General features: G+C 37.6%; 1 protein-coding gene across 1 annotated transcript; it reads left to right on the forward strand.

The window, feature by feature from the left end:
* The first annotated feature begins 11732 nt into the window (after positions 1-11732).
* Positions 11733-13112, forward strand: LOC114313169 (universal stress protein PHOS32). Its single transcript, XM_028259538.2, has 4 exons — positions 11733-12152; positions 12265-12374; positions 12467-12585; positions 12821-13112. Exons 1-4 carry the CDS (start codon positions 11978-11980, stop codon positions 12909-12911), a joined length of 495 nt encoding a protein of 164 aa, XP_028115339.1. The 5' UTR covers positions 11733-11977; the 3' UTR covers positions 12912-13112.
* The last annotated feature ends 14268 nt before the right edge of the window (positions 13113-27380 follow it).

Raw genomic sequence — 27380 nt, forward strand, 5'->3', positions numbered from 1 at the left:
CAAAAAGCGGAAAAATAAATTTTTTTGAAAAGTAAATTCTAAAAATAGAAACGAAGCAGAGTGATTGATTTTAAATTTGTATTAGACACTCATTTTAAAAGCAAAATTCAAGATAAATTTGAATAATTTATATTTTTTTTTTTAAATCTAAATAGATAGCCTTAAAATAAGACAAGGCAAAGTGGGTGAGTTGAGTCGGTGAGCTCACTCGTGGTTGGGGTTTAGTAGTTGGACCATACGGTTTGTCCAGCTACTCAACTTTACTCGCCATTTGTTATTTATTAGCCATATAAATAAATAAATAATTTAATCAAACAACAAACAAAAGTATCAACAAAAGCACCATTTGGCCTTAAATTTTCCACTTAACGTAGCTAGCTACAAATGGTTTGTTCCGGTGGTTATGGTTTGTTCTTAACAGTTCTACCAATATAGTTGACCGATTTGGCCTGTCTCATCCGTCATCTCTGGTGGAGATATCAGTGTAGAAAATTTCATACGGGCTAGAGAATCAACATCATCACCGAAGGGTGTATTTAGTAACGTTTATGCTTTCAGTTTATATTTATAAAAATTTTATAAATTAATTTTTATTTATTTTTTGTTTATTTTTAGAAAAATATAAACTACAAACGCGTTTAGTAATTGACAAAATATTTAAAAATATAAAAAAGAGTGAGAAATGGCAAGTGGCGGCGGAAAACAGTGGTGACGGTGGGTGGTGGGTAGCTGGTGGTAGTAGGTGGTGGCGGGTGGATGTGGGTGGTGGCGGTGGGTGGGTGGGTAGATGACAGTGGCGGGTGGTGGGTGGTAGCAAGTGGATGGGTGGTGGTGGTGGCAGGTGGTGGGTGGTGGTGGTGGCAGGTGGGTGGCGGATAGCCGGTGGCGGCGGGTGAGTGGTGGTGGTTGTGGGTAGGTGGGTGACGGTGGTAGGTGGTGACTGATAGCGAGTAGGTGGTAGTGGTGGTGATGGTGGCGGGTGGTGGGTGGTGGTGGTGGATGGGTGGGTGGATGACGGTAGCGGGTGGTGGGTGGTAGCGAGTGGGTGGTGGCGGGTGGTGGCAAGTGGGTGGCGGATAGCGGGTGGTGACGGGTGAGTGGTGGTGGTGGTTAGGTGGCGAGTGGTGGTGGTTGTGGGTGGATGGGTGACGGTGGCAAGTGGTGGCTGGTAGCGAGTGGGTGGTGGGTGGTGGTGGCAGGTGGATGGCGGATGGCTGGTGGTGGTGGGTGGTGACGGGTGGGTGGTGGGTGGTGATGATGGGTGACGGTGGCGGGTGGTAGGTGGTAGCGAGTGGGTGGTGGTGGTGGCAGGTGGGTGGCTGGTGACTGGTGGTGGCGGGTAGGTGGCAGGTGGTGGTGGTGGGTGGATGGGTGACGGTGGCTTGTGGTAAGTGGTAACGAGTGGGTGGTGGTGGTAGTGGTGGTGATGGGTGGTAGTGGCAGGTGGGTGGTGGGTGGTGGTGGTGGTGGTGGGTGGTGGTGGCGGGTGGGTGGTGGTGGATGGTAGTGGCAGGTGGGTAGTGAGTGGTGGTGGCAAGTAGGTGGCGGTCGGTGGATAGTAGTGGCGGGTGGTAGGTGGTGGCGGGTGGATGGCAGGTGGGTGGTGGGTGGTGGTGGTGGCGGTGGTGGTGGCGGCAAGGTGTGAGTGGTGGTGGCGAGTGGGTGGCAGGTGGGTGGTGGTGGCAGGTGGTGGGTGGTGGTGGTGAAGACGGTGGTGGAAAATGGTGGCAGGTGGTGGCTATTGTTGGGTGGTAAAAAAAAAAAAAACTGAAAACTCAAAATGGAAACACATTTTTTGTGTTTTCATTTTTTGGCAAAAATTTATAAACTGAGACCACTGATTTATAAATCAAAAATTTTACCAAACAAATTTTTATTTGAATTTTTAAAATTTTTATAAATATAAATAGAAAATTGAAAACGTAAGTGCTACCAAACAGCAGCTAAGTATTCAATAAAAGAGTAAACTTGTGCTAGAACCGTGTTTAGAGTGAGATTTGAATTAAGATGTATTTAAATAAATAAATAAAGTAAAAATGTGTACCGATTTCATTTTCCAAAATGAATCACAATGTTTGGTTTTATTTTCTAAAAACAGTTTTCAGAAAATTTTACTTTCTTATTTTCCGTGTTTTTTTTTTGTTTTTACTGAATTTTTTTAATATTTTATGCAAATTTTTTACTTTTTAGACACACCTAACATAAATACACCTAAAAAGTAAAAAAATTATAAAAAAAAATCTTTTAAAAATTCACTAAATACCAAAAATATAAAAAAAATACAAAAATTCAGTACATTTTTTATATTTTTATGTATTTCTTAATTTTTAAAAATATTTTTTCATATTTTTTTACTTTTTAGATACATCTAAGTAAAGTACATCTAAAAAAGTAAAAAAAATGTTTAAAATTTTAAACATATTTACTAAAAACAAAAAAACACGAAAATTAAAAAATTAAAAAATTCAATTTTCAAAAAATTTAATCCAGAAAACTCAAACCAAACACACTGAATAATGTTAAAAATTCATATTTTGCATCCACAAATACATCCATAATGATATTATAAAGGCGGTAATCCCATATTATTGCGTGTTTAACAAATTGAAAATTGACACTTGTCAAATTACATAATTATGGGTTAAATTGTAAAAATTTATAAAAATCTCAAACATTTTCCTTTCAAAATATATTCAGAAAAATAACTTTTCTTGGTTAGAGTTTTCCAAAAATACTTTTCAGAAAATTCTACTTTCTTGTTTTTCGTGTTTTTTTTTTTTTTTATTGAATTTTTTTAATATTTTAAGCAATTTGTTTTTTAATTTTTAGACATATCTAACATAAATATACTTAAACAGTAAAAAAATTGTGAAAAATCTTTTAAAAATTCACTAAATACAAAAAATACAAAAAAATGAGAATTCAGTACATTTTTTGTATTTATTAATTTTTAAAAATATTTTTTTATAATTTTTTTATTTTTTAGATACATTTAAATAAGGTGCATCTAAAAAAGTAAAAAAAAAAGTTTAAAATTTTAAAAATATTCACTAAAAATAAAAAAACACAAAAAATTAAAAAACTTAATTATCAAAAACTTAATCTAAAAAATTCAAACTAAAAATACTGAATGTATGTTTTTTATTTTATTTATTTATTCAAATCTGTTTTAGATATAACTCTCATATAATGGACTCCATATCTTAAATGAATTTAAATAATATATTTTTTTTTCTAGATATTTTTTCCGTAAGATTACTCTAAAAAATAGAAAAAACCATGAGACCTATCTTCGAATGTTTTGTGGACTTAAAAATAGCATGTGAACTTAACTGTTATGTTACGGTATGTAGACTTACCGAGAATCTTGTTTTGATAATTTAAATAATTTATTTTATAAAATATTTTATGTATATTATTATTTAAAAAAATTGCGTTGATCTGATAATTTTTAACTCTATTAACTTTTATTTTGAGGATTTTTATCCTACAATGCATTTGCTTTTTAGCCCTAGGAGGATTCTTATCCTACAGCCTAAAAATGTTTACTTTGAATACATGGACTAATAAATAGGTCATTGTTCAAAAACCAAATGAACCAAATTTCATCCTAAAATTTATTTTCTCGATATTTTTATGACCACTATGTTTTCTTTTATTTCCATGTTTAGTACGACTTATGAAATACTTATAATTTTTTAATTTAAAAATATGTGCCATATTTAGTGTAACTTATTAGATCGTTTATTATTTTTTATTTTAGGGTACTCCTCCTGAGATTTTTATTTAATATAGATTTTTCTCTCACGTTTAAAAAATTATAATTTCCACCATGAGGCTTGTAATCTTATTACAAATTATTCTTTGAATTATTGATATTATGTCTTAAAATTTTCTAAATAACCATTTTATCTTTTTTCTACCATTTGTTCTTCGTATCATCATGACTACATTCTATAACTTTTTATTATTAAATTCTATCTGAACATATTCTTATTGAGTGATGATATACAAACATAAATTTTATATAAAATTTTCAAACGCAATGATATAACTTAATGGTAATTTTTCACTTTAAAACAAAACACACCATAAACGTGATTTATATTTACAACAATATCACTATCACAACATTTTTATGATATTTTTTGTATAATTTTTTATATATGAATTGAATTTTTTATTTTTATTTTTACCATCATTTTTCTGTCTCGCCTATTCACCCACATTTATTATAGTATTACCAAATACCGCCATTCACATTTATTATAGTATTACTGAATTTTTATATTTTTTTGTATTTGGTGAATTTGAAAAAAAAATCACAAAATATTATACTTCTTAAGTATATCTAAATTAAGTGTATCTAAAAAATAAAAATAAAAAAATTGCTTAAAATATTAAAAAAAAATTAATAAAAAAAAATTCATTTTTTTTTCTTGTGTGAGTTAAACCAAAGAAGATAATTATTATTTATCTTGAAATGACATGAATAAAATATCAGAATTATTTTATTATTTTATATATATAAAGGTTAATGGGCAAATATATTATTTTAATCTGACATGGGGTAAGTATAATTTTTTAAATATGAAGAGAAATCTATATTAAACAGAAATCTCAGGGGATGTCAGTGTAATTTACCCTTTATTTTAAAAACAACAACATTATATACCTAGAAAATTTACCTGGGAATAAATGGATTACATTCATGTAGGAATGACCCACATTTGACTAACTTCAAATCTACATCATACACTTTACTTTCTAGTAAATTTTTGAATCGGTAGTGATTGGTAGCTCGAAAGAGCTCCCTCGAATCCCCCCCGAAACGAAAACGACGCCGTTTTCGTCGTTTTCATTTTTTTTTTTTTTTCAGAGGAAGAAGAAAATCAGAAAAGAAGAAGAAGAAGAAGAAGAAGAAGAAGAGAAGGACTGGAGGGGCCATCAACCAGTGCGGGGCGGGGCGGAGGCAGAAGCGGGGCGATCTGCAACGATCGGAGCTGAGCTGTGACGACCGGAGTGAGCTACGACGATCGGCGAGACGACGATCGAGGGGCCTACGACAATCGGAGTTGAGCTGTGACGACCGGAGTGAGCTGCGACGATCGGCGGGACGACGATCGAGGGGCCTCTCTCTCTCTCTCCGTTCCCCCTCCATTCCCTCTTCCCCTCCTCTCTTCTCTCCCGCTCCCTCTGATTCTCCCTCTCTCTCCTTCTGTTACAGAAAAAAAAATTAAAAAAAAAATAGAATGCCCAAAACGACGTCGTTTTGAGCATTCGGGGGATTAGGGGGGAAAAACTTTCGAGCTACAAATCATTATTCATTTTTGAATAATGATTCATGATTCTTTACCCTTTATTTAAAAACAACATTATATACCTAGAAAATTTACCTAGAAATCAATGGATTACATTCACGTAGGAATGACCCACATTTGACTAACTTCAAATCTACACCATACACTTTACTTTCTAGTAAATTTTCGGATAATGATTCATGATTCTTTACCCTTTATTTTAAAAACAGCATTATATACCTAAAAAATTTACCTAGAAATCAATGGATTACATTCATGTAGGAATGACCCACATTTGACTAACTTCAAATCTACACCATACGCTTTACTTTTACTTTCTGGTAAATTTTCGGATAATGATTCATGATTCTTAGGATTTTTGTTTTGAAAGTACATGTCAGTGTTTGATGTAATTTCTATTTACAACTTATAAAATCGAAATGACAGGGAAAAACTTTTACTTTCTGGTAAATTTTCGAATAATGATTCATGATTCTTAAGATTTTTGTTTTGAAAGTACGTGTTAGTGTTTGATGTAATTTCTATTTACAACTTATAAAATAGAAATGACAGGGAAAAACATTAATTATTAAGGAGCAGGAGAAAAATTGCCTCTAATTTTTGCTTTTCGATTATTAATTTTGTTTCGGCTGTCTTAAGAGTTAGGGGTGGGCGCGGGTCGGTTGCAGCCACGGAACCTCCAATTCGCCATCCGTCTGTTATATTGACGGATTGGAGAAAATCAATCCGCATCCGTCCGCCAATTCGGCGGATGTGGATTGAGCAGATTGGCGGTTTGGCGGCTGAATGCGAATCGGTTTGGCGGTTTAAAATTTTATAAATTTTCAACATAATTCAACTTGTGCATTTCCTCAAAAAAAAAAAAGAAAAAAAAGAAAGTATTACAGTTAATGACTTAAAAAAATAATTACAATCACTGCATGCCTTATCCAAAGTAAGAAAGTATGAAACTTTAGAATATCACAATCACTGCATGCCTCATTCACATACTACAATCACAGCATGCCTCATCCACATAAAGTATTACAATCTGTGGTTCTTAAAATATAAAAATAATTCAAACCACAAAAACCACGAACAGAGCAGTAGTAAAGACTGTATTTCTCTATATTGTTATATCTATATCTGTTTTTGAAAACAAAAACCAACCAGCATATATCTTATTTTTTATTTATTATTTTTAGAGATAGATTTAAAAACCAAAAAATATCGATAAATAATACGTTTATTTTTTTCAATTCAAAAAAGATATTCAAGTTGAAATTTTTTTTTTAACAGAATATTTAAACTCTTTTTTAATTGAAAATGTAAACAGAATATTTAAACAAACTGAAAACACAAAGTCTTATAAATTAATAGAGGTGTTCGCGGTTTGGCGGTTCGGTTGCGGCTATAGGAATCTCAAATCCGCCATCCGTCCGCCAGATTGGCGGATTGGAGAAAATCAATCCGTAACCGTCTGCTGTCATCACGCATCCGTCCAAAATGCGGCGGATCGGTTCGATTCGGTCAGTTTTGACATATCAATATATCCGCTGCTCACCCCTATTAAGAGTTGGAAATCAATTTTTGCACTCGGTTTGTGGGCTGGTTGGTATAGATAACAATTTCTCAATACCAACCCCACACTAAATGTAGGCCTAAGAAAACCAGGCCCAGTCTAAAGTCAGTAAATGTGGGCCTTGAGGTACATCTAAGTCTCTTCTAATTGAAGAAATGTATAGGCTCAGTTTTGATGGGTATATCAATTAGATACGTATTCAAATGAAACACTTGACATTGACTTTCTTGATTGTTGTTTGGAGAAATTAATTTTTTTGTACAACAAACAAATGGAAAGAAAAAGTAGAAAGAAAGGAGAAGAAAGATATTGAAGCAGACATGGCCTAAGTTTGGGAAGGATGGGCCTTCATCTAAACGATCCAGAACCGACTTTTATTTTGTCAAATTTGAAGATTTTACGCGGAATTGACTGCTTTCATTTGTCTTTAATTTTTTGGATGGTCACTTAATTAAGTATTTTTTCAATCGGCGAGGAGATTCAAATCATTACTCTGCTTCACAATAGTTCTTATATTACCATTACACCAAAAACATTAGTTAGATGGTAAATTAATTAGAGTCTATTTGGGATGCGAATTGATTTTTTAGTTTTTTGACTTTTTAGTTATTTTAGTCTTGGATTAAAAAGTCTCATGTGAAATAGGTTTTTTAACTATTTTGATTTTTGTGAAAGAAAAAATGAAATAATTATGGATCGGATGTGATATTCTGTCCTATTTGCCTAAAATAGTCAATTTCGTTCTATATGATTATTTTAGCCCAAATGTGTATCCCAAGCAGAGCCTTAATGAGGTACTTTAGGGTCTGTCTTATTTATTGAATAATGCTTGGGACCCCCTTTGGGGGTCACCCCTCACCCCCTTTGCCATGTGGCTGGTGGTGATTGGAGGAGCAAGAAAAAAAAGAAAAAGAAAAAGAAAATGTAACCAATGAGAGAGAGAGGGGGTCAAAGGGGGTGGGAGGAAAAGGGGGGATGAATCATTGTTGTTACTCATAAATCCAGTTCTTTTTTTCGTCTGCCAATATTCCTAAAAAGTATTGGAATAAAATAAATATTTTAGAATTTATTGGTGCATTAAAAAAGTGTACATCACATAAGACTAGTGTTTGATTGGAGGATTAGGGGGAGACTATTCACTATTCGGATTGTTTATCCGAAGGAGTGAATAATCCATTGTTTTTTTTTTTTTTTAGTTCGCCGGATATGGAGTCCGGCCGGACTCCTTATCCCCCATATGGGAGATTATACTATCCCAGAGGTAGTTTTGGGGGAATTGTTTACTGTTGGGATTAGGAGGTAAAATGACCGTTTTGACCCAGTACTATTTAATTATGTATTATATTTACTAAAATTTAATAAAATTTAAATGTCTCAATTTAAAAATAAAATAATTTTATTTAAATTTTTATAGATGTTTTATTTATTTAATTTTTTAAAATAATTTTTTATTGATGTTTTATTTTAATTTTTTTTTATATTTTATTTAATTTTAATATTTAAATGTTAATAGATGTTTTATTTAATTTCATTGTTTAATTATTATTATTTTTAAAAACAAATTTATTTAAAATTTTAATTAAAAAATAACATATATTTTTATTGATTTATTTATTTATTTTATTTTATTTTAAAAAATAAATTTATTTAATTGTGTAAAAAATAAAATAAAATAAATTTTTATTTAATCTAGCTAAAAATAATTAAAATATTAAAGATATGTTTTATATTGCTATTACTTAATAAATAATTAAAAAATGGTAAAATAGTTTTTTGTTCATTTATCTTATTTAGTCCGTCCAATCAAACGTTGGATTCACTAAAAATAGTCATTTTCAGACATCTAATCCCATGAAAAAACAAACACAGGATACATATCCAATCCAATCAAATAGTCTGGGGGATTCACAGTCCCAAGACTCAAGTCCGATGGATTCTAATCCCCCCTTATTCAGTCCGTCCAATCAAACACACCCTTAGAGCATGCTTGTTTTGAAGGATAACACCATGTGATTGGACTATTAGTCCGGATGGACTAATAGTTCGTTGTTTGGTATGAATTTTTTAGTTCGGACTAATAATCTCCCAGACTATTAGTCCCATATTTGTGGGACTATGCTATCTCATGGGGGGTGGAATAGAAACCATGGGATAACTCATCCCATGGGATTAGCTACTAAAATTACATTTTTGCCTTCTGACATTTAATTATGTATTATATTTAGTAAAATTCAATAAAATTTAAATGTTTCAATTTAAAAATACAATAATTTTATTTAATTTTTATTTTTATTTTATTTATTTAATTTTTTATAGATATTTTATTGATGTTTTATTTTAAAATTTTGTTTATTTTTTATTTAATTTCATTATTTAAATTTTAATAGATGTTTTTATTTTATTTCATTATGTAATTATTATTATAATTTAAAATAAATTTATTTAAAATTTTAATTAAAAAAATAACATATATTTTTATTGATATTTAATTTTTTTAAAATAAATTTATTTAATTGTGCAAAAAATAAAATAAAATAAATTTTTATTTAATCTAGCTAAAAATAATTAAAATATTAAAGCTATGTTTAATATTGCTATTACTTCGTAAATAATTGAAAAGGATAAAATAATCATTTGAGCATTTATCCTTCTCCATAATATCCCAAACAAACATTGGATAACTAAAAATAGTCCAATCTAGACATCTAATCCCATGACTAAACAAACATAAGATATAAATCCAGTCTAACCAAATAGCCCAGGGACAATGTATCCCAGGATTAATAGTCCGATGGATTATAATCCCCCATTATCTAGTCCGTCCAAACAAATACACCCTTAATTAATTAGGTAACTACATGAGCCCCTGGCCCATCCAACCCAACCCAACCCAACTTGGATACCCATGGGCCATAGTTGGGCTGGATTAATATTTTAAGCTCATTTATTTTTTAGATGGGCTTGGGATTCAAGTTTGTAGCTCCACCCGACCCAGTTGTTTTTGTGTTTTATTATTTGTGTAATATATTAAAGAAATACATATATTTTTTAAGATTTAACTTAGTTTCAATTCTTTAGTGACTGTTTTTTTTTATTTCAGTAACTGCTTGATGGAGTATTTGAACTTTGGTCTATGTCTATGGATCTTTTTAAATTCTTGAAATAATATTTTTAATGTATTTTGGAATGTTGGATTGATTGGTTTTTAAAGGATTTTTCATATAAACTAGTTTGTTTGTATTCACTCTAAGGTTGAGCTTGGGCTGGCTGTATAGGCCCAATGTTCAAGTTGGGCCGAGTTTGAACAAACACATAATTAGATAGTGCAAGCCTCGCTCACGGGATGCCTACCACCTACATTTAACCTCGAATTTTTTTTAAAAAAAAAAAAATCGATTTTTTTATTGTAACCTAACAAAATTGTTGATGTAACTAAAAAAATTAGTAAATGGTTGACTTTGCAGAGTCACTGGATTCAAAGGTTTGTTACTCACATCCAACAAACAAACTCAATGATGTCTATGATTGGTGGTTGAGTAGACTGGTTGTTAGGTGGAACCTGTTGTTCAGCTTCTTCATCCAAATAATACCAGCATTGATCACGCACACATACTGGGCTTTCTCTCCTCCATTTTTCTACCTCTGTTTTTGTCAATACTACCTCAAATCCCACCATTCACAGGTCCCATCCCACTCCCACTTTTAGATGATTTCTTTGATAATAAATAAATAAAATTTTTCTTTGTTTGATAATTAAGCTTCTGATTACAACCCTTCTTTTAAAACCAAAAATCAATCTTGGATGGGAATTTTTGGAGTCATTTATGTTGTGTTTGGTTGGGGGGTTTGGAGAGGGATTTGGAAAGGGAAATGGAAAAGGTAGGTGAAATGTGAATAAATCATGCCTATATTTCACATAATTTCACACACCTTTTTTCTTTCCCTTTCCAAATCTCTCTCCAAATCCCCTAACCAAACACACTATTAAGGAATACAACTCAGGATGCACACGACTACTTGTTAGTCTCACATATCGGGTGAAGTAAAATATTAAGACTTAAATTGAAAATTTTCCAAATAAAACTAGAGTGACTTTTCATTCAAGTTAACGCTCACGACTCCCTGATTTACAATCATTTTAAGAGGCATTGTTTGAAAAAAAAATTGAGCCATCACACTTGAAAAATAATTATTGTACTCTAGCAAAATGACATATGATTGATCAGAATTTTTTTTGTCTCTTGTCCTAATGCATTTTTTATTATAAGATCATATGAAAATTTTAAGATACGAGAATTTCAAGACATAATCTAATATTTAGAGTAAATTGAGACAAGATACATAAAATTTGGCACAAAAATCTTACACCGACATGTGACATTTGACTCCCTCACTTTAAGAACTTCACTAAGGTCTCATTTAACAATATCACTTTTTAGCCTAAAAGTCATAAAGTCACTTAAAAAAAATAAAAAGTCAACAATACCAAGAAGTCAAAGATTTTATTCTCTCTATTTTTTGCACATCTTTTCGTAAAAAATTAAAAAATCATTTCAAACATATTAGGTTTTTTTTAATAATGTTAGGAATTATGAAAAAAATATCATGGAGATAATTATGAAAGATTTTTCACCTTTGGAGTATACATCTTATAAAACACCATAAACTAATCAAATGATGAAAAATTTTCATGATACATTTCATAATATTTTTTTCATGATCCATAGCATTATTCTTTTTTTTACATCATATTTTAGCCAATAAAATTTAAAAACTACTAAAAAAAAGCCTAAATTAAGAGGTTGTTTGGGATGACCTAAATAAGTGCACTTTTTGTTTTTTTACGAAAAGATGTGCAGAAAAGTAAAGAGATGATGTGATGAAAAAAAGATAAAAAGATAAAAAATGTGTACTTATTTAGGATAGTCAAACTTTACCTTAAAACCAGAATTTCAAACCACCACCACACTATCATCATCTATAACTTCCCATCTGAGTGAAATTTTAGCTTCAAACTGCAAGTCTTTGGTCTTGCAGTGTTATTATTGTTCTTGTTTCTGGAATTGAACACCGAAGAAGATCCCCAAAAAGGGAAATGACCAAAGACAGAAAGATAGGTGTGGCCATGGACTTCTCAAAGGGAAGTAAGTTAGCTCTAAAATGGGCTGTTGATAATCTGCTTGACAAACAAGACACCCTTTTCATAATCCATGTCATGCCCTATGAAGGGGATGAATCTCGCAATCTCCTCTGGTCCACCACGGGTTCACGTCTGTACTAATCTCAATAATCTACTAATTTTTCTTTGTTCGTCATGAATTTTTTTTTTTTTTTTTTTTTTTTTAAATTTGATTTGATCTGATAAGTAGATGTTTGTTGCAGCTCTGATTCCATTGGCGGAGCTCGGTGATCAGGAGGTATCACAGACGTATGGTGTCAAGTTTGATCCTGAGGTTCTTGGGATTCTTGGCACTACTTGCAGGCAAAAAGAGGTTTATCCTGATTCTATATCTAATCTATATATGTTATTTACATACATACTCTTATGTATGTTATTTACATGTTAATTGAATTCTGAGTACAGATCACTGTTGTTGGAAAGATTTACTGGGGAGATGCTAGAGATAAACTATGTGAGGCTGTTGCAGGGCTGAAGCTGGATTGTTTGATCATGGGAAGCAGAGGACTTGGTACTATCCAAAGGTATTTATCGAAAATCTACTTACAGAATCCGTTCACAAAAAGGATCACAGAACAGAGATGGAGATGGGTCTGCTCTGTTATCTTTTCGGATTCTATGCAAGTAGATCCGCTGTTATCATTTTATTCAATATTTGCTTGTTTCTCAGGAAAGAAAATCAAAAACTCAAATCATTGGATTTGCAACAACCTGATTGTGTTTTTTTTTTTTTTTCTTGAACTGACGGATCATTTAAAGGGTTCTGCTGGGGAGCGTGACCGGCCATGTCTTAGTGAACGCAAATTGTCCGGTGACCGTGGTCAAGGATGAGAACAGTCGTGGCTTCTGAGTTCTGGGATCCGAGACTACTTTGGTACATGGCCTCTCATATACTTGTACAACTTTGGTAGTTTGCAATTTTTAATGTGTAATAATTTCCTGTGGGCTGTCCGTGTAAGACTTCGGTTTGATTTGATTCGATTTGTTATATGTTAAAACAATGTTTGTGTTTTTCATTTATACTGTTTAAGCACAGTAGTTTTCAACACAACTTCCAGACCAATTAAAATTTGAGTAAGGATGAGATTGGTTTTGATTTAATAGGACAAATGCCTTTGAATTTGAATGGTAGCAAGAAATTAAAAATCATATCATTCGTGTAACCAAAAAAAACAATAATCATATCATACAACAAAAAGTCTAATATTTTCTCTTTCTTATTTTAATTGAACAAAAGGGTTTAGTTACTTGGGGGAGTGAACTCACACCACTTTGTTGTAGGCAGCACTTGCCTTTAGGAATGGAATTATATTACGAGTAATCTAATTGTCAAGAATTCTTAGTTGATACGTGATTGTATGTATTCAAAGTTTATTTTGAATACATAATGTGGGGATATATTTTCTGAGTATCAACACGTGGCCATTGTGACGCCGACGTGTCAACCGAGGTGCCACGTGTTCTGGTCACGACGCCGAGGTGATCTCGGCTAGGTCGAGATTATCTCCGAATATATCGGAATCCGGGATAAGCGAATAAGGGACAAGAGTCCTAGAATGAGAAAGGACTTTAGTCTGGATAAAGATAAAACTCTTAGGGAAGAGTCCATGATAAGCACTAAGCTAGAAGTCCATTGAAGCAAGACTTCTATTAGGATTAGGATTGAGTTAACTATAAAATAAAGGCACCCCCATGGGTCTAAGGTACACAATTTGTATTCTGAATAGTGAGTTAAGTACTTGATTTATTGTTGAGAGATAATTGAATTGATCGTCGGAGTGCCCCCAGGTGGACGAACCACCGCCGGAATCTTCTCTTTCCGTTGCAGGTCAATCAGGCGCCATCTATTCTACCACTGCTCTCTAGTTGAATATTGAGTTGGCAGTATGGTCGGAAATTGACACATACAATTTGGCGCCGTCTGTGGGAAAGAAATGAGAATAGATGGCCAACGACCGACAGAAGGATAAGGTTGGGAACGAAACCCCTGCTGGGAACGGTAAGCACATTGATCCTAATATAGAGGAAGATGGTCGCAACGAGGAGACTCAGAACTAGAATCACGGCAAGAAAGACGTCGGTCAGGATGGCGATGTGCCAAAGAAATCAGATCGAAGCGGGTACTACAACGAGGACGACCTCCAGGTATTGAAGGATAGATGCCTGTGGAGGGACGAAGAGGTGAAAGAGATGGCAAACAAATTGGCAGACCTGCAATCGATCGTCAATTTTATGATGCAAAACAACGTCATGCAGCCATCGTTCCCATTGCAGGACACACCGATTCCAGCGGCTAATGCCCAGAAGGGAGGGTAGAAAACACTCCCTATAGCCCCCCAGCATACCAGGAGTGAAAGACACTCTCACCGGCCTTCAAGAGAGGTCGGGCGAGGAGAGTCGATGAGGGAAGAGTCTCGAAGGACACATCACACCAAGGAGGTAGACCCTAAAGAACATCGGTATGTTCAAAGGCAAGAGCTGTGCTTCGACACAACTCATGAAGAAAGGTCGAAAAGGGCCCACAACGAAGCTGAGAGTAGTATGCCAAAAAGATTGAAGTCGGGAGATAGCCGAGCTCTTGGACGGAGCAAAGAAGACTTGAGAGATTACCTCAATAGGAAACAACAGAATGCCGATACCGAGGTAACTTCTCCTATTAAACCGAGAACACCATTCTCGGTGGAATTGGACAAGTTTGAGGCTCTAAAGAGATTCAGTATGCCGAGGTTCCAAATATACAATGATAAGTCAGACCCCAACTTTCACGTTGGATTATACCTGAACTCGATGGCATTACATAGTGGGAACGAGACGCTGCTCTGCAAGGTGTTCCCCTTATCCTTCGGGGAGATTGCATCAGATTAGTTTCACAAACTGCCAAAGGGAACTGTGAAGACTTGGGAAGGCCTAGCTGAAATGTTTCTGGCCAGATTCGTGACAAACAAGCTACAGCCATTAAGGGTGGACGCATTGATGACTTTGAGAATCAGTAAGAATGAACGCCTTAGGGCCTATGCAAAAAGGTACCATGACGTGTTTAACAGAATACCCGAGTGCAACCAAGAGGTGGCAGTTGTATCTTTCAAGAACGGCCTAAAAGACGACTGTCCACTACGAAAGTCTTTGGCAAAGACAATGCCAAAAAGCATGGAAGAGCTCATGGCTAGAATCGAGAAGTATGCCAGAGCCGAGGAAGACACGTCAGGAGCTAAGGAAACAAAGCAAGAAAAAGGTAATCGCTCACCGAAGCGAGACCGAGGTAACAACGGGTCCACCAAGTAAGAGGTAAGACTGAGGGCTGCACAGGCAGTCACAACTGTGTTCCGAATCCCAATCCACAAAGTCTTGGACAAAATTCGATCCTAACCCTATTTTAGAGCACCAGCTAGGGTGCCAGGAGAATTTATGGGAAGAAGCCTTGGTAAGCATTGTGCTTACCATAATGAAGATGAGCATATGACTCAGGGTTGTAGAGCCCTGAAAGCTGTAACAATCCTCACCACTGTTTACCGTTAAACTACCGATTACTGCTAAACTGAGATTGGTAACTAAATTGATTGAAGTACTGAGCTGACTGACTGAAATCTGGAACTGAATTGATTAAGTATATCTGTTTAATTGTATGTCTATCTGTTGACTGTGTGATTATCTGTTCATGCCTTTGTGTTTAAATTGTGAATTGAAGGCCTTATCGGCGGCCGAATCTAAAATTGATTGATGTTCTATGATCATTAGAATTAATGTGAATTTAGAGCATATTTATCTGAAAATTGATTTGGTATGATTAAATTGGATTAATATGAGTTAAAATGTATCAACTTGGGTTATTTGCCAAAATGCCATTGAGTGGCCATTTCCTACATTGTTATTTGGACTTAATTGTGAGATCATTTCACCCACTTCCTCAAAACATAACCGAGAGAGAGGGAGAGTAAGGAGAAGCTTGATTTCATCTTGAGTTTTGCTTGGTAATTGAAGTAAATTGAAGAGTTCTTTGCAAAATTGAGCTTATACATCTTGAACTACAAGACTTAAGGTAGATTCATTGCTTCTTGTGTATGTTTTGAATTAATTCTTGCATGGTTTTGAGCAAGTTGAAGTCTAGAGCCAAGTTATGGCTCTTAATTGTTGAATTATAGCTTAATTCATGCATGCATGTTTGAATTGTTGAATTTTGAGTTGACTCCATGGAGAATTGTCACATGCATGCTCATGGTTATGTTAAGTCCATGTTTTCATCTTGTTTTTGTAAGAGTTAGCTCATTTGAGCTTGTATTTAAAGCTTTGAAATGGTTTAAATTCATGCATGTTTGCATGTTCTTCATATTCATGAAAATTGGTTTCAAATTGAGTTGTTTGAAACACTCTTGGGCCTTGATTTTACAAATTGAGTTTTGAATCATGTTAAAGTATGAGTTTTGATGTGTTTTCTGGAAAATTGGCCCAAGGGGATCGAAATTTATGGTTTAAACCTTGGTTTTGAGCTTGAGGTTCAAATCTGGAATTTCCAAAATTTGGACTCACGCTCGAGCGGGGTGACTGGCGCTCGAGCGTGGAAATCGTGCTCCCAGCATTTTTGTTCTGTTTTGAAGTCCGCTCGAGCGGAAGAATTGACGCTCGAGCGGGACATTATGTCTCATGCTCGAGCGGGTGTCGAGTGCCCAATCGAGCGTGATTTTCACCTATCCAGCACTTTTGACTGTTTTGCAGAACGCTCCAGCGGGTAAGTCTACACTCGAGCGGAAAACCTTTGTCTTCATGTCCGCTCGAGCGGAGTAACCTACGCTCGAGCGTGACCCCTGTTTTCTGAAAATTCTGAAAATGCTTCTAAAGTGGATTTTTACATCCTCATCTCATCCTAGGCATTATTAGGCCTAGTTTAAGGCATCTTAATGAGGATATAGATGTAGAATCACACCGAGGCAAATTAGGGATTAAGTTATTATTTTTCCAACTGTGTAGCTTAGTGTGTGTTCAATCTGTAAACTGTGTAGGGTTGGCGACTAGGGACGCGCTCTAGCTTTACTGTAGCCCAGAACTCTATGAGTAACAACTGTGTAAAGATATGTTCAAAATGATTATTTTCTGAACAATTGAACTGTACTGCTTTCTGAACTAATACTGTTAATTGAATGAATGTATGTCCTATATTCTGAACTGTATTGTGGCATCCTTTGCAACTACTGTTTACTGTTACTCTTACAGAGATCTCTGTCGGTTCCCTCGTTGGAACCCCTACTGTTACTGACTAATAGCCATCATTTACTGTTCGGTCTTTTAAGACCTACTGTTTACTGTACTGTTTTGCTAATGGATGTACCACATATGACTGAATGACTGATATACTGAATTAATAAACTATTTTCATTACTGTAAGGACATTCATTCTCAACCCCTTTACGCATTGTGTTATTCACTGGGCTTTAGCACACTGCTCATATATATATATAGGTGTACAGGCACCAGACCGCAGCTAGAAGCGTCGGGGTAAACTCCAGTTTTGTCGAGCCAACCTATGTGCCTCAATGCGAGGTTCCAAGCCTGTCAAGCTACGGCCTAGGGGTGTTTTTAATTTCCCCGTCTGTCTCTGTATTTATTTTGTACGACTGTATAGACTTTTACGGTACTGTTTAATAGGGATTAGGTCCCTGAACTAAACGATTGTATATATGTACATACTGTTTTGTCTGACTGTATATATTTGAATGAAAGTCTTTTTGCATACAGATTGTCACAGCTCATTGGACATTGTTTATTTACCGTATTGGCTTCCGCCAGCCCCTGTACTCTGTATTACTGTATTACTGTTAAGCAGGCCTTCGGTAATCTTGGATTACTGGCCGGTTACGGTGCTAAACCCATAAGGGCGGGTTTAGGTCGTGACAAAAGCACACCTAGAAGACCTGGTAAGGCAAGGCCATTTGAGGGGTCTTGTAGATGAGGCTAGGACAAGGGAAGAACAAGCAAGACTGCCTCAGGCACCAGCAGCTCCACCTCCCCCAACACAGCAACCACAAGCAGGAGGACCTTGGGTAATTAATGTAATTCACTCGAAGGTCAACGAAAATGAAATAAGGGGGGAGACCCAGAGAGTAAAACACTTACAGCACGTGTACCAGGTCGGAAAAAAATGACATCGGGCCGAGGTGTACCAAGGACCAGCAGTGTCCTTTACTGAAGTCGACCTTGAGATGGTCCAACATCCCCACAATGATGCCTTGGTAGTATCCCTCCAGGTCGAGGAGTGCCAAGTGAAGCACATCTTAATCGACCAAGGCAGCTCTTGTGACATCATGTACGTCAGGTGTTACAAGGAGCTTGGCTCACCCAGACGATATGGAGCAATCCAATGACCTAATGGTCGGGTTCAATAGAATACCGACGTGGCCACTGGGAACAACGAGCTAGGAGGCGCAGGCTGGCACCAGGAAGATAAAGACAGAGTTCACCGTAATCGACACGCCCTCCCCTTACAATGCTATCCTGGGAAGGCCATGGTTACATGCAATGAGGGCTGTTCCCTCAACATTGCATCAACTATTGCGGTTCCCAACAGAACATGGGATAGAAGAAGTCAAAAGAGATCACCTGCAGGCAAAGAATTGCTCCATGGCAGCAATGAAATCCACCTGCAGCATACGAGAACCAGAGAGGGCAGAAATCGAAGACGAAGATGTGGAAGTCCTAGAGGATGTCAGCAAGGAGCCAGCCGAGAAAAGTGAAGAAACACTGAAAAAAATCCTCATCCAGAAGGGGGATGAAGAACGCTACTTCCTTCTCAGCTCGGGCTTAGCCAAAGAAGATGAAAAAGAGTTGGAGGCTTTCTTGAGAGCAAACATTGAAGTGTTTTTCCTGCACACCTTACGAAATGCCTGGTATTGACCCCGAGGTCACTTGCCATAAATTGAACGTTGACAGGTCGGCCAAACCTGTAATCCAATGAGCAAGAAGACCAACGTTGATACACGTTGAAGTAGTGGAGGAAGAAGTAGACAGACTTCTGGAGGCCAGGGCCATTTGAGAGATAAACTACTCGACATGGCTATCAAACACAGTAGTGGTGAAAAAAAAGAATGGAAAATGGAGGGTCTGCGTGGACTTTACCAGCCTAAACAAGGCCTGTTCCAAAGACAGTTTTCTTCTACCCAAGATTGACCAGCTGGTGGATACCACATCAGGGCATGGAATGATGAGCTTCCTAGATGCCTACAGGGGGTACCACCAGATAGCTATGTACCCCCCAGATGAAGAGAAGACTGCGTTTATCACCCCAAAAGGGCTGTATTGCTACAAAGTGATGCCTTTTGGGTTGAAAAACGCAGGAGCAACTTACCAAAGATTGGTAACCAAGATGTTCAGACACCTGATTGGCCGAACGGTGGAAGTTTACATCGACGACATGGTCGTGAAGACCAAGGAACCTGAAGGTCATCTGGCCGACCTAAAAGCAGTATTTGAAATCCTTAAAACATATCGGCTCTGACTCAATGCATCGAAGTGTGCATTTGGAGTTGGATCTGGTAAGTTCTTGGGATACCTGGTGACCAGCCCAGATCAAATCAAGGCCATCCTAGAGTTAAAGAGCCTGACGTCGGCAAAACATGTACAAATACTGACTGGAAGGGGCCGCAGCCCTAAATAAGTTCATAAGCAGAAGCTCAGATAAGTGCAAACCTTTCTTCAACTTAGTAAAGAAAGCCACAGACTTCTTATGAACCGAGGAGTGCGAAGCCGCCTTGGCCGACTTAAAGAAGTATCTGACCACAGTTTTAGTTCTTTCAAATCCAGAGCTCGGAGAGGGGTTGTTCCTGTACTTGGCAGTTTCAGAACATGCGGTAAGTGCAGTGGTAATCCGAGAAGAAAAATGAGAACAAAGGGCCGTTTACTATGTAAGCAAAACCCTGGCTGATGTAGAGACTAGGTATTTATCCCTAGAGAAGTTGGCGCTGGCCTTAGTAATGGCTTCAAAGAAGCTGAACCATTACTTTCAAGCCCATAAAATTGTGGTGCTCACTGAACATCCATTAAAGTCCCTGCTGCAGTAAAGAGACCTGACAGGGAGAATAGCCAGATGGGCAGTGACCTTCGGCCAGTATGACCTGGAGTTCAGACTCAGAACAGCAATCAAAGGCCAAGTTTTGGCCAACTTCGTGGCTAAGTTCACACTAGAATCCATCATACATCGAGCTCCGCTGAGCCAAGGTGAACGATGTCATAGCAAGCAAGGAGAAGCCCAGCCGAAGGCAACAGAACAAAGGAAAGAAGAAAAACTCAGACCCTGCAGCATCTACATCGGCGAATCCTTCTGACTGTTTGTCGATGGAAGTTCGAACCAACAAGGAGCGGGGGCAGGAGTAGTACTAGTATCTCCAGATGGACAGATATTGGAATAGTCCATTCATCTGGGGTTCAAGGCCTCAAACAATGAAACAGAGCATAAAGCATTGATTGCAGGATTGAAGTTGACAGTAGCGTCAGAAGCAGATGAGGTAATAGTCTTCTGCGACTCCCAGCTCATAGTCAACCAGACGACAAGCGAGTTTGCAGCCAGAGACGAGAGAATGTCGGCCTACGCAAAAGAGGTCAACAGGTTGGTGGCCTTGTTTTCAGAATTGCCGACTACATTAGGTTAGTCGAGATGATAACAGTCACGCCGATGCACTGGCCAACCTGGGTAGTGTAATACAACCTGAAAAAGCAAGGACAATAATGGTTGACTACTTGTCGGGCCCAAGCATCGAACCACTGACCACAGAGCATGAAGCAATGTGTGTAGACATGGGACCAAGTTGAATGAATGCAATAGTAGCATTCCTGAAAGAAGGAAAACTGCCAGATAATCACAAAGAGGTACACAGGATCAGATTGAAGTCGGCAAGATTCAGTCTGACAGCGGAAGGACATCTCTACAGAAGATCCTTCACTGGACCCCTTTTGAGGTGTGTACATTCTTCACAAGTTGAAGATTTTTTATATGAAATACATGAAGGAATTTGTGGAAGCCATGCTGGGGGCAGATCACTAGCTCATGGGGCCATCACCCAGAGGTATTGGTGGCCCTACATGCAGAAGGATGCAGAGGCCTATGTTAAGAAGTGTGAAAAGTACCAAAGGTTTGCGTCACTGATACACCAACCAGCAGCAAACCTGAACCCAGTCCTTGGCCGTTTGCCCAATGGGGCATGGACCTTGTTGGAAAACTACCCTAAGCAACTAGGCAAAGGAAGTACCTGTTGGTAGTAACAGATTACTTCACCGAATGGATAGAAGTTGAGTCCCTAGCCAAGATCCAAGATGTAGATGTAAAAAGCTTCCTATGGAAGAACATAATCACAAGATTTGGGATCACAAGAGCAATAGTTGCCAACAATGGAACACAATTTGACATTAAGCTAATCAAGAGCTTCTGTGCAAAATTTAAGATCAAGAATTATTTTTCAATCCCAAGCTTTCCTCAAAGCAATGGACAAGCAAAAGCATCCAACAAAGTTATCCTAGATGGGATAAAGAAGAGGCTGCAGGCAGCAAAAGGAAAGTGGGTGGATGAACTGCCAAGTGTACTCTGGGCATATCGAACTACGCCTAGAAGATCAACTAGGGAATCCCCATTTGCCATGGCTTATGGCACAGAAGCAGTCATTCCTCTGGAAGTCGGCATCCCAGGGATCAGAACCCAAGGAGTAGAGAATGAGACCAATGATGTATTATTAGCCAGTGATCTGGATCTAGTAGAAGAAAGAATGGAGAGAGCTGTAATTCAGCTGGCAGCATACCAGCAGCAGCTTGCCAGGGCTTATAATAAAAAGGTTAACCCAATGGAGTTCCAAGTCGGCGACCTGGTCTTGAGAAAAGTCGTCGTCAACAAAAAGAATCCCAGAGAGGATAAGCTTGGCCCAAATTGGGAGGGACCCTATAGAATCACTTCAGTATTGGGCAATGGGACATATCGGCTTGAAGATAATGAAGGCAAAGAGTTGCCAAGACCTTGAAATACTTGCAATTTGAAATTTTTCTATCATTAGACCTTTTTGTTCTTTGTTATTTGCCAAAGTAAATAAATAAAGTTTTAGCTTGACTTCTTACAATTATACTATACTTGCCGATGTTCCTGGAATGCATGAATAATGAGAACCCAAGTGGAACTTAAGTTCACATTAGAGGGCAAAGAGTTGGAAAATGGTTCCTGGAAAGATAGAATATACAAGCTAAAATTAGTCTGACACTTGTTAAAATTTGTGAAAAATTTACAAGTTGAAGTTAGGCTAAGATTATGTTTAACACTTGTTGAAATTTGTGAAAAATTTACAAGTTGAAGTTAAACTGAGGTTATGTCTAACACTTGTTGAAATTTGTGAAAAATTTACAAGTTGAAATTAAACTGAGGTTATGTCTAACACTTGTTGAAATTTGTGAAAAATTTACAAGTTGAAGTTAGGCCGAGATCATGTTTAACACTTGTTGAAATTTGTAAAAAATTTATAAGTTGAAGTTAAACTAAGGTTATATCTAACATTTGTTGAAATTTGTGAAAAATTTACAAGTTGAAATTAGGCCAAGATCATGTTTAACATTTGTTGAAATTTGTGAAAAATTTATAAGTTGAAATTAAACTGAGGTTATGTCTAACACTTATTGAAATTTGTAAAAAATTTACAAGTTAAAGTTAGGCCGAGATCATGTTTAACACTTGTTGAAATTTGTAAAAAATTTACAAGTTGAAGTTAAACTGAGGTTATGTCTAACACTTGTTGAAATTTGTTAAAAATTTATAAGTTGAAGTTAGGTCGAGATCATGTTTAACACTTGTTGAAATTTGTGAAAAATTTATAAGTTAAAGTTAAACTGAGGTTATGTCCAACATTTGTTGAAATTTGTGAAAAATTTACAAATTACGGCCAAGGTTATGGTGAACTGAGTACTTATGTATTTGTCGAAGTAAACCGTTATTGGGTATGGCCGAAGTGTTTCACCCCGAGAAAATTACACAGATAAAGTGTGTATTGAAGATATGCAAAATATTCTAAGTATGGAATCATACAAGAGCATTAAAGGGAAGACAAATATGCAAACAAAACAAAGAAGTTGCATTTATAAGAAGGCACATCGGCCATGTGAAGAGCTTACATTGTTTCAAAAGCAAACCAAAGTGCAAAGTACAGAAGCAAAAGAAAAACATCCAAACTAAGACTCTTCTGCGTCTTGAGGAGGTTGGGTTTGAAGTTCAGAAGACTGCTGGGAAGACATCTCGGCAACCTTCTCAGCTGCGAGCTCAGCATCTATTTCATTAAGGGTTTGATCGAGGCTCTTGTCGGCAAGAGGCACGTCGGATGATGCCATCTCAGGAGTAACCTCCTTGGGAACCTCCTCACCCTCTTCATCTTGAGTCAAGTCCAGGACTTGCTCAATTGGAGTAGGGGACTTGGCCCCAGCAGCTTCCTTTGACTTCCTCACCAAAGCCTCCTCCTTAAACTCAGAATCGTCTTCAGATTGGCTTGGAGTTGGGGAGAATGGCAGAGGAAAGATGTCGGTGTTCCTGAGGGGGGAGTCATCGAGGATTTCAAGCTTTTTTAGCAAGGTCATCCAACCAAGGGTGAAACCCTTGTTGCATGCCTGCTTTTCCTGTTTCTCATAATCCGCCGTGACATCGGCCACCCCCTCATTGTATCCTTTTTGATCGGTGGCCTTAAGCTCAGCGTCCTTCGTGGCCAAGGCATCTTGCAGCTTTTTCTGGGCCTCGACCGTCTTTTCCTCGGCCTCTTTTCTCTGGGCCTCAAGAACCTTCTTTATGGCATCAACAGCCTCTGCCTTTTCCTCGGCCACGTCTTTGGCTTTGACGGCAGCCTCAGCCTGATCTGCTAGACTTTTCATTTTTTATTGCAAGTTTTTGTTGGTCTTTTGCGGACCAGCGGCCTCCCTAGTCTTGTCGGCAAGCGCCTTCCTTGTCTTAAAAGATTGCATTGAGAAGGAGTGGGCGTGCTGGATTGCCTGAAGAAAATAGACAAAACAAAAGTTGTTAGAAAAATTTTCTAAGTATAAAAAAAAAAAGAAAAAAAGACACCAAGTGTGGAGACTTACTTGAACAGAGCGTTAGAGCATTAGAGCAAAATTTTCATACTCGCTCATCTTGACGTTTCGGTCGAGATCGCCAGGAAGCAGCAGTGCGGTACTAAAAGCGACGCCGATGTTAACATCGTCGGCACTATCGCCAGCCATCACTGGCTTGTCTTCTAGTGTTATTTGGGGGGCCTAGGGGGAATCATGCTTTAGAGACCCCGAGGTGGCTGCAGAGGATGACCTCGGCTTCTTTGATCTGGTAGACTCAGAAGGTTGGGCCTCGGTAGACCTCTTCTCGGGGACGGAAGCGGTTTTCTCGCTCGAAGCCAATTTCGAAATTGGCAAGGTATCCTCAGTGTCAATCTGAGTTACCGTTGCCTTTGGCTGAGCCTTCTTGATCATTTTTTTCGATTTTGGCTGAGAAGGCGCAGGTTGAGCATCTATAGTGGATGGAATATTGGCTAAAAGATCTCTAGCAATTGCTTTCTGGCGGCCCATCTCGGTAGCAAAAACAGTTCGTCGCCGGCGTTGGCGCTGGGATATTGGGATCAGATATGGAGCCGAAGTTGACGGCTGCTCCGCTGGATCAAAAGTCGATCCTTGATCTGGCCAAGATGTGGAGGCAACTTAAGGAGTTATGGCGAAAGGAGGAGACAGACTCTTCTTCTTCTTCTTCTTTGGAACGTCGAAAAAAACAGACTTGTACGTAGGAATAAAATTGAGTACCAAAGGGGCTCTTCTCTTGTGGACTGGTAGATCCAATAGTTTCTTCAAGTCTTTGCTGGAAAAGAAAGACTGGCGGAAGCCCTTCAGCGGCTGAGGAAGAACTACAAAAAAACAATAGCGCAGACATTAGATCAAAGTGTTTGAGACTTTAAAAAACAAGTAAGTGTAAACACTGGGCTCTTACCATTACCCTCTACCAAAACTGTTCGAGGAAGAGGATAGAGGTGGAGGTCTTCGTCTGGAGCGAACTCCTAGTTCTCCGAGTTAATGAAGTAATCATCCCCAGCTCCTTTGTTGGAGTTTGGGAGGTCGGCCATGATTTTATACTCTGTGGACCTCAGCTTGAGGTAATAGATATAACCTTTTTCTTTCAGTGAAAGGTCGCACATAGTATAACAGTACTGGATGTCGACTAAGGTAACCCTAGCATTCTCTTGTTGGGCTAAGGCTATTATGCCATTGATGACTCGGTAGGAATTGATGGCGAGCTGCATCGGATTCAACTTATAGTAGTGGAGGACTTCTCGAAAAAGGATGTTGAGTGGGAGCCTAAGACCACACTCAATAAAGGCCACAATAGGAAAAGGCATAGAATCAGCTGTGGGCATGATAGAATTATCCACCCCAGCCAACCTTAGATGAACGTCGGCCGGGATGTCAAACTCTCGCCTAAAGTGCTCTAATTTGGCTGGGGTGTCTACCATATTCTTCCACATACCCATGATAGGCTTAGCTAGAGGAGTTGGATTTCAGATGAGAGTGTTTTGGAGGGTTTAACGGACCTCGGCTAAAACCCAAAAATATACAGAATCTATGGGGAATCGTTTCAGTTTTTCCTAAGATTCGTGGGTTTTACAAACAAATCTCAAACCTAGATCTATGGAAACGAAGATTGAAGGCACGAATCTGGAAAAATCACAGAAAACAGAAAAGTAAAAATGTGTTTCAAAATTAAGAACAGTGATGAACTATCAAAGAACATTGTGCCAGAGTTAGTGCAAGGGCATAAGGCCAAGAACAATTGCAAAAGTTTAAGAAAATTGTGAGCAGTGTGTGTATTCAAGACATGGACAAAAGCAAAGTCATGCAATAAACACACTTAGATACATGATTCATAATTGAATACTTGAGCAAAACAACAATGGCAACAAGTAATAAAGCGGAACTTCTTGAAGAGCAACAAGAGATAAAACCAGGAAGAACAGTGGCTTACCAGAAAAAGTGAAGCCGGTGTTGAGATCGCCGAAGTCAGACTAACAGCAGCAACGGAAAAGATTAGCAAAAACCCTCGCCAGAAGGGAGTGAACAGAAGTAGTTGCAGAAAGTTTCGCGGGAGCAACAATGGTGTATTTTGAAGAAGGAAGCTAGAGGGAGAGAGAGTTGAGAGCTTGAGAAAAACAAACGATGTAAAGTGAAAAGACGAAAGAAGAAGGAAGTTTTGTCAAAAATCTGAAACGGCGGCAAAAAGACAATTAATGCGCCTAAAGCGACGTATGCGTCAGACGGCGCATGCAGGCGCGAAACAACTTACAGGCGTGTATCAAGTACGATCCAGTAAAAGGAAGACGCGTGGCTAAAATGGTTAAGTTATTATGCATGATAGCTCCTACGCGTAAAGGAGCTCTTAGAATTCTTGTTCCTTAAAAAAACATGTCGGCCTGTATGATGATCTCGGCTAAAGAAATTTTAAATCGACGTACTGGAAGGAAGTTCTGATATAGGTTCTATTACCTCAGATTGTCGAGGTAATAGAACCTAGGGGTAGTTGTGGGGATATATTTTCTAAGTACCAACACGTGGCTATTGTGACGCCGACGTGTCAACCGAAGTGCCACGTATCATGGTCACGACGCCGAGGTGATCTCGGCTAGGCCGAGGTTATCTCCGAAGATATCAGAATCCGGAATAAGCGGATAAGGGACAAAAGTCCTAGAATGAGAAAGGATTTCAGTCTGGATAAGGATAAAACTCTTAGGAAATTTATCTTTATTTATTGAAGAGTCCATGATAAGCACTAAGCTAGAAGTCCATTGAGGCAAGGCTTCTATTGGGACTAGGATTGAGTTAATTATAAAAGAAAGGCACTCCCATGGGTTTTACGCAATTTATATTCTGAATTGTGAGTTAAGCACTTGATTTATCGTTGAAAGATAACTGACTTGATCGTCGGAGTGCCCCCGGGTGGATGAACCACCGCCGGAATCTTTTCTTTCTGCAGGTCAATCAGGCGTCATCTATTCTGCCAGTGCTCTCCAACTGAATACTGAGTTGACAATGTAATCGAAAATTCTCACACACACACACACACACACACATAAAAGTTGCAATTTTTTCCCTCCTCAAGAAGTTTAACATCTAAACTTAACCATGTAAGTGGATAACTTTTGTCATATTACCACTGAATAGTAAATTCAAGCCAATCTTTCATGGCTATGTTGCGTATAGATCTCAAATTTAAAAATAGATGGGTAGGGGAGAAAAAAAAAAAGTTGTATAAAAGTTTTTATATTTCATACACATTTCCTTGATTTTTTTTAAT

Source organism: Camellia sinensis, chromosome 14 (assembly GCF_055761805.1).
Source record: "Camellia sinensis isolate YWXY chromosome 14, ASM5576180v1, whole genome shotgun sequence".
In the NCBI taxonomy this organism is placed as follows: domain Eukaryota; kingdom Viridiplantae; phylum Streptophyta; class Magnoliopsida; order Ericales; family Theaceae; genus Camellia; species Camellia sinensis.

Excerpts from the sequence above, each read along its gene's own strand:
- LOC114313169 (XM_028259538.2), top strand. The coding sequence starts at position 11,978 with ATGACCAAAGACAGAAAGATAGGTGTGGCCATGGACTTCTCAAAGGGA. Across the intron at positions 12,375-12,466 it reads CTACTTGCAGGCAAAAAGAG|ATCACTGTTGTTGGAAAGAT; the intron begins GTTTATCCTGAT and ends TTCTGAGTACAG. Across the intron at positions 12,586-12,820 it reads GGACTTGGTACTATCCAAAG|GGTTCTGCTGGGGAGCGTGA; the intron begins GTATTTATCGAA and ends GATCATTTAAAG.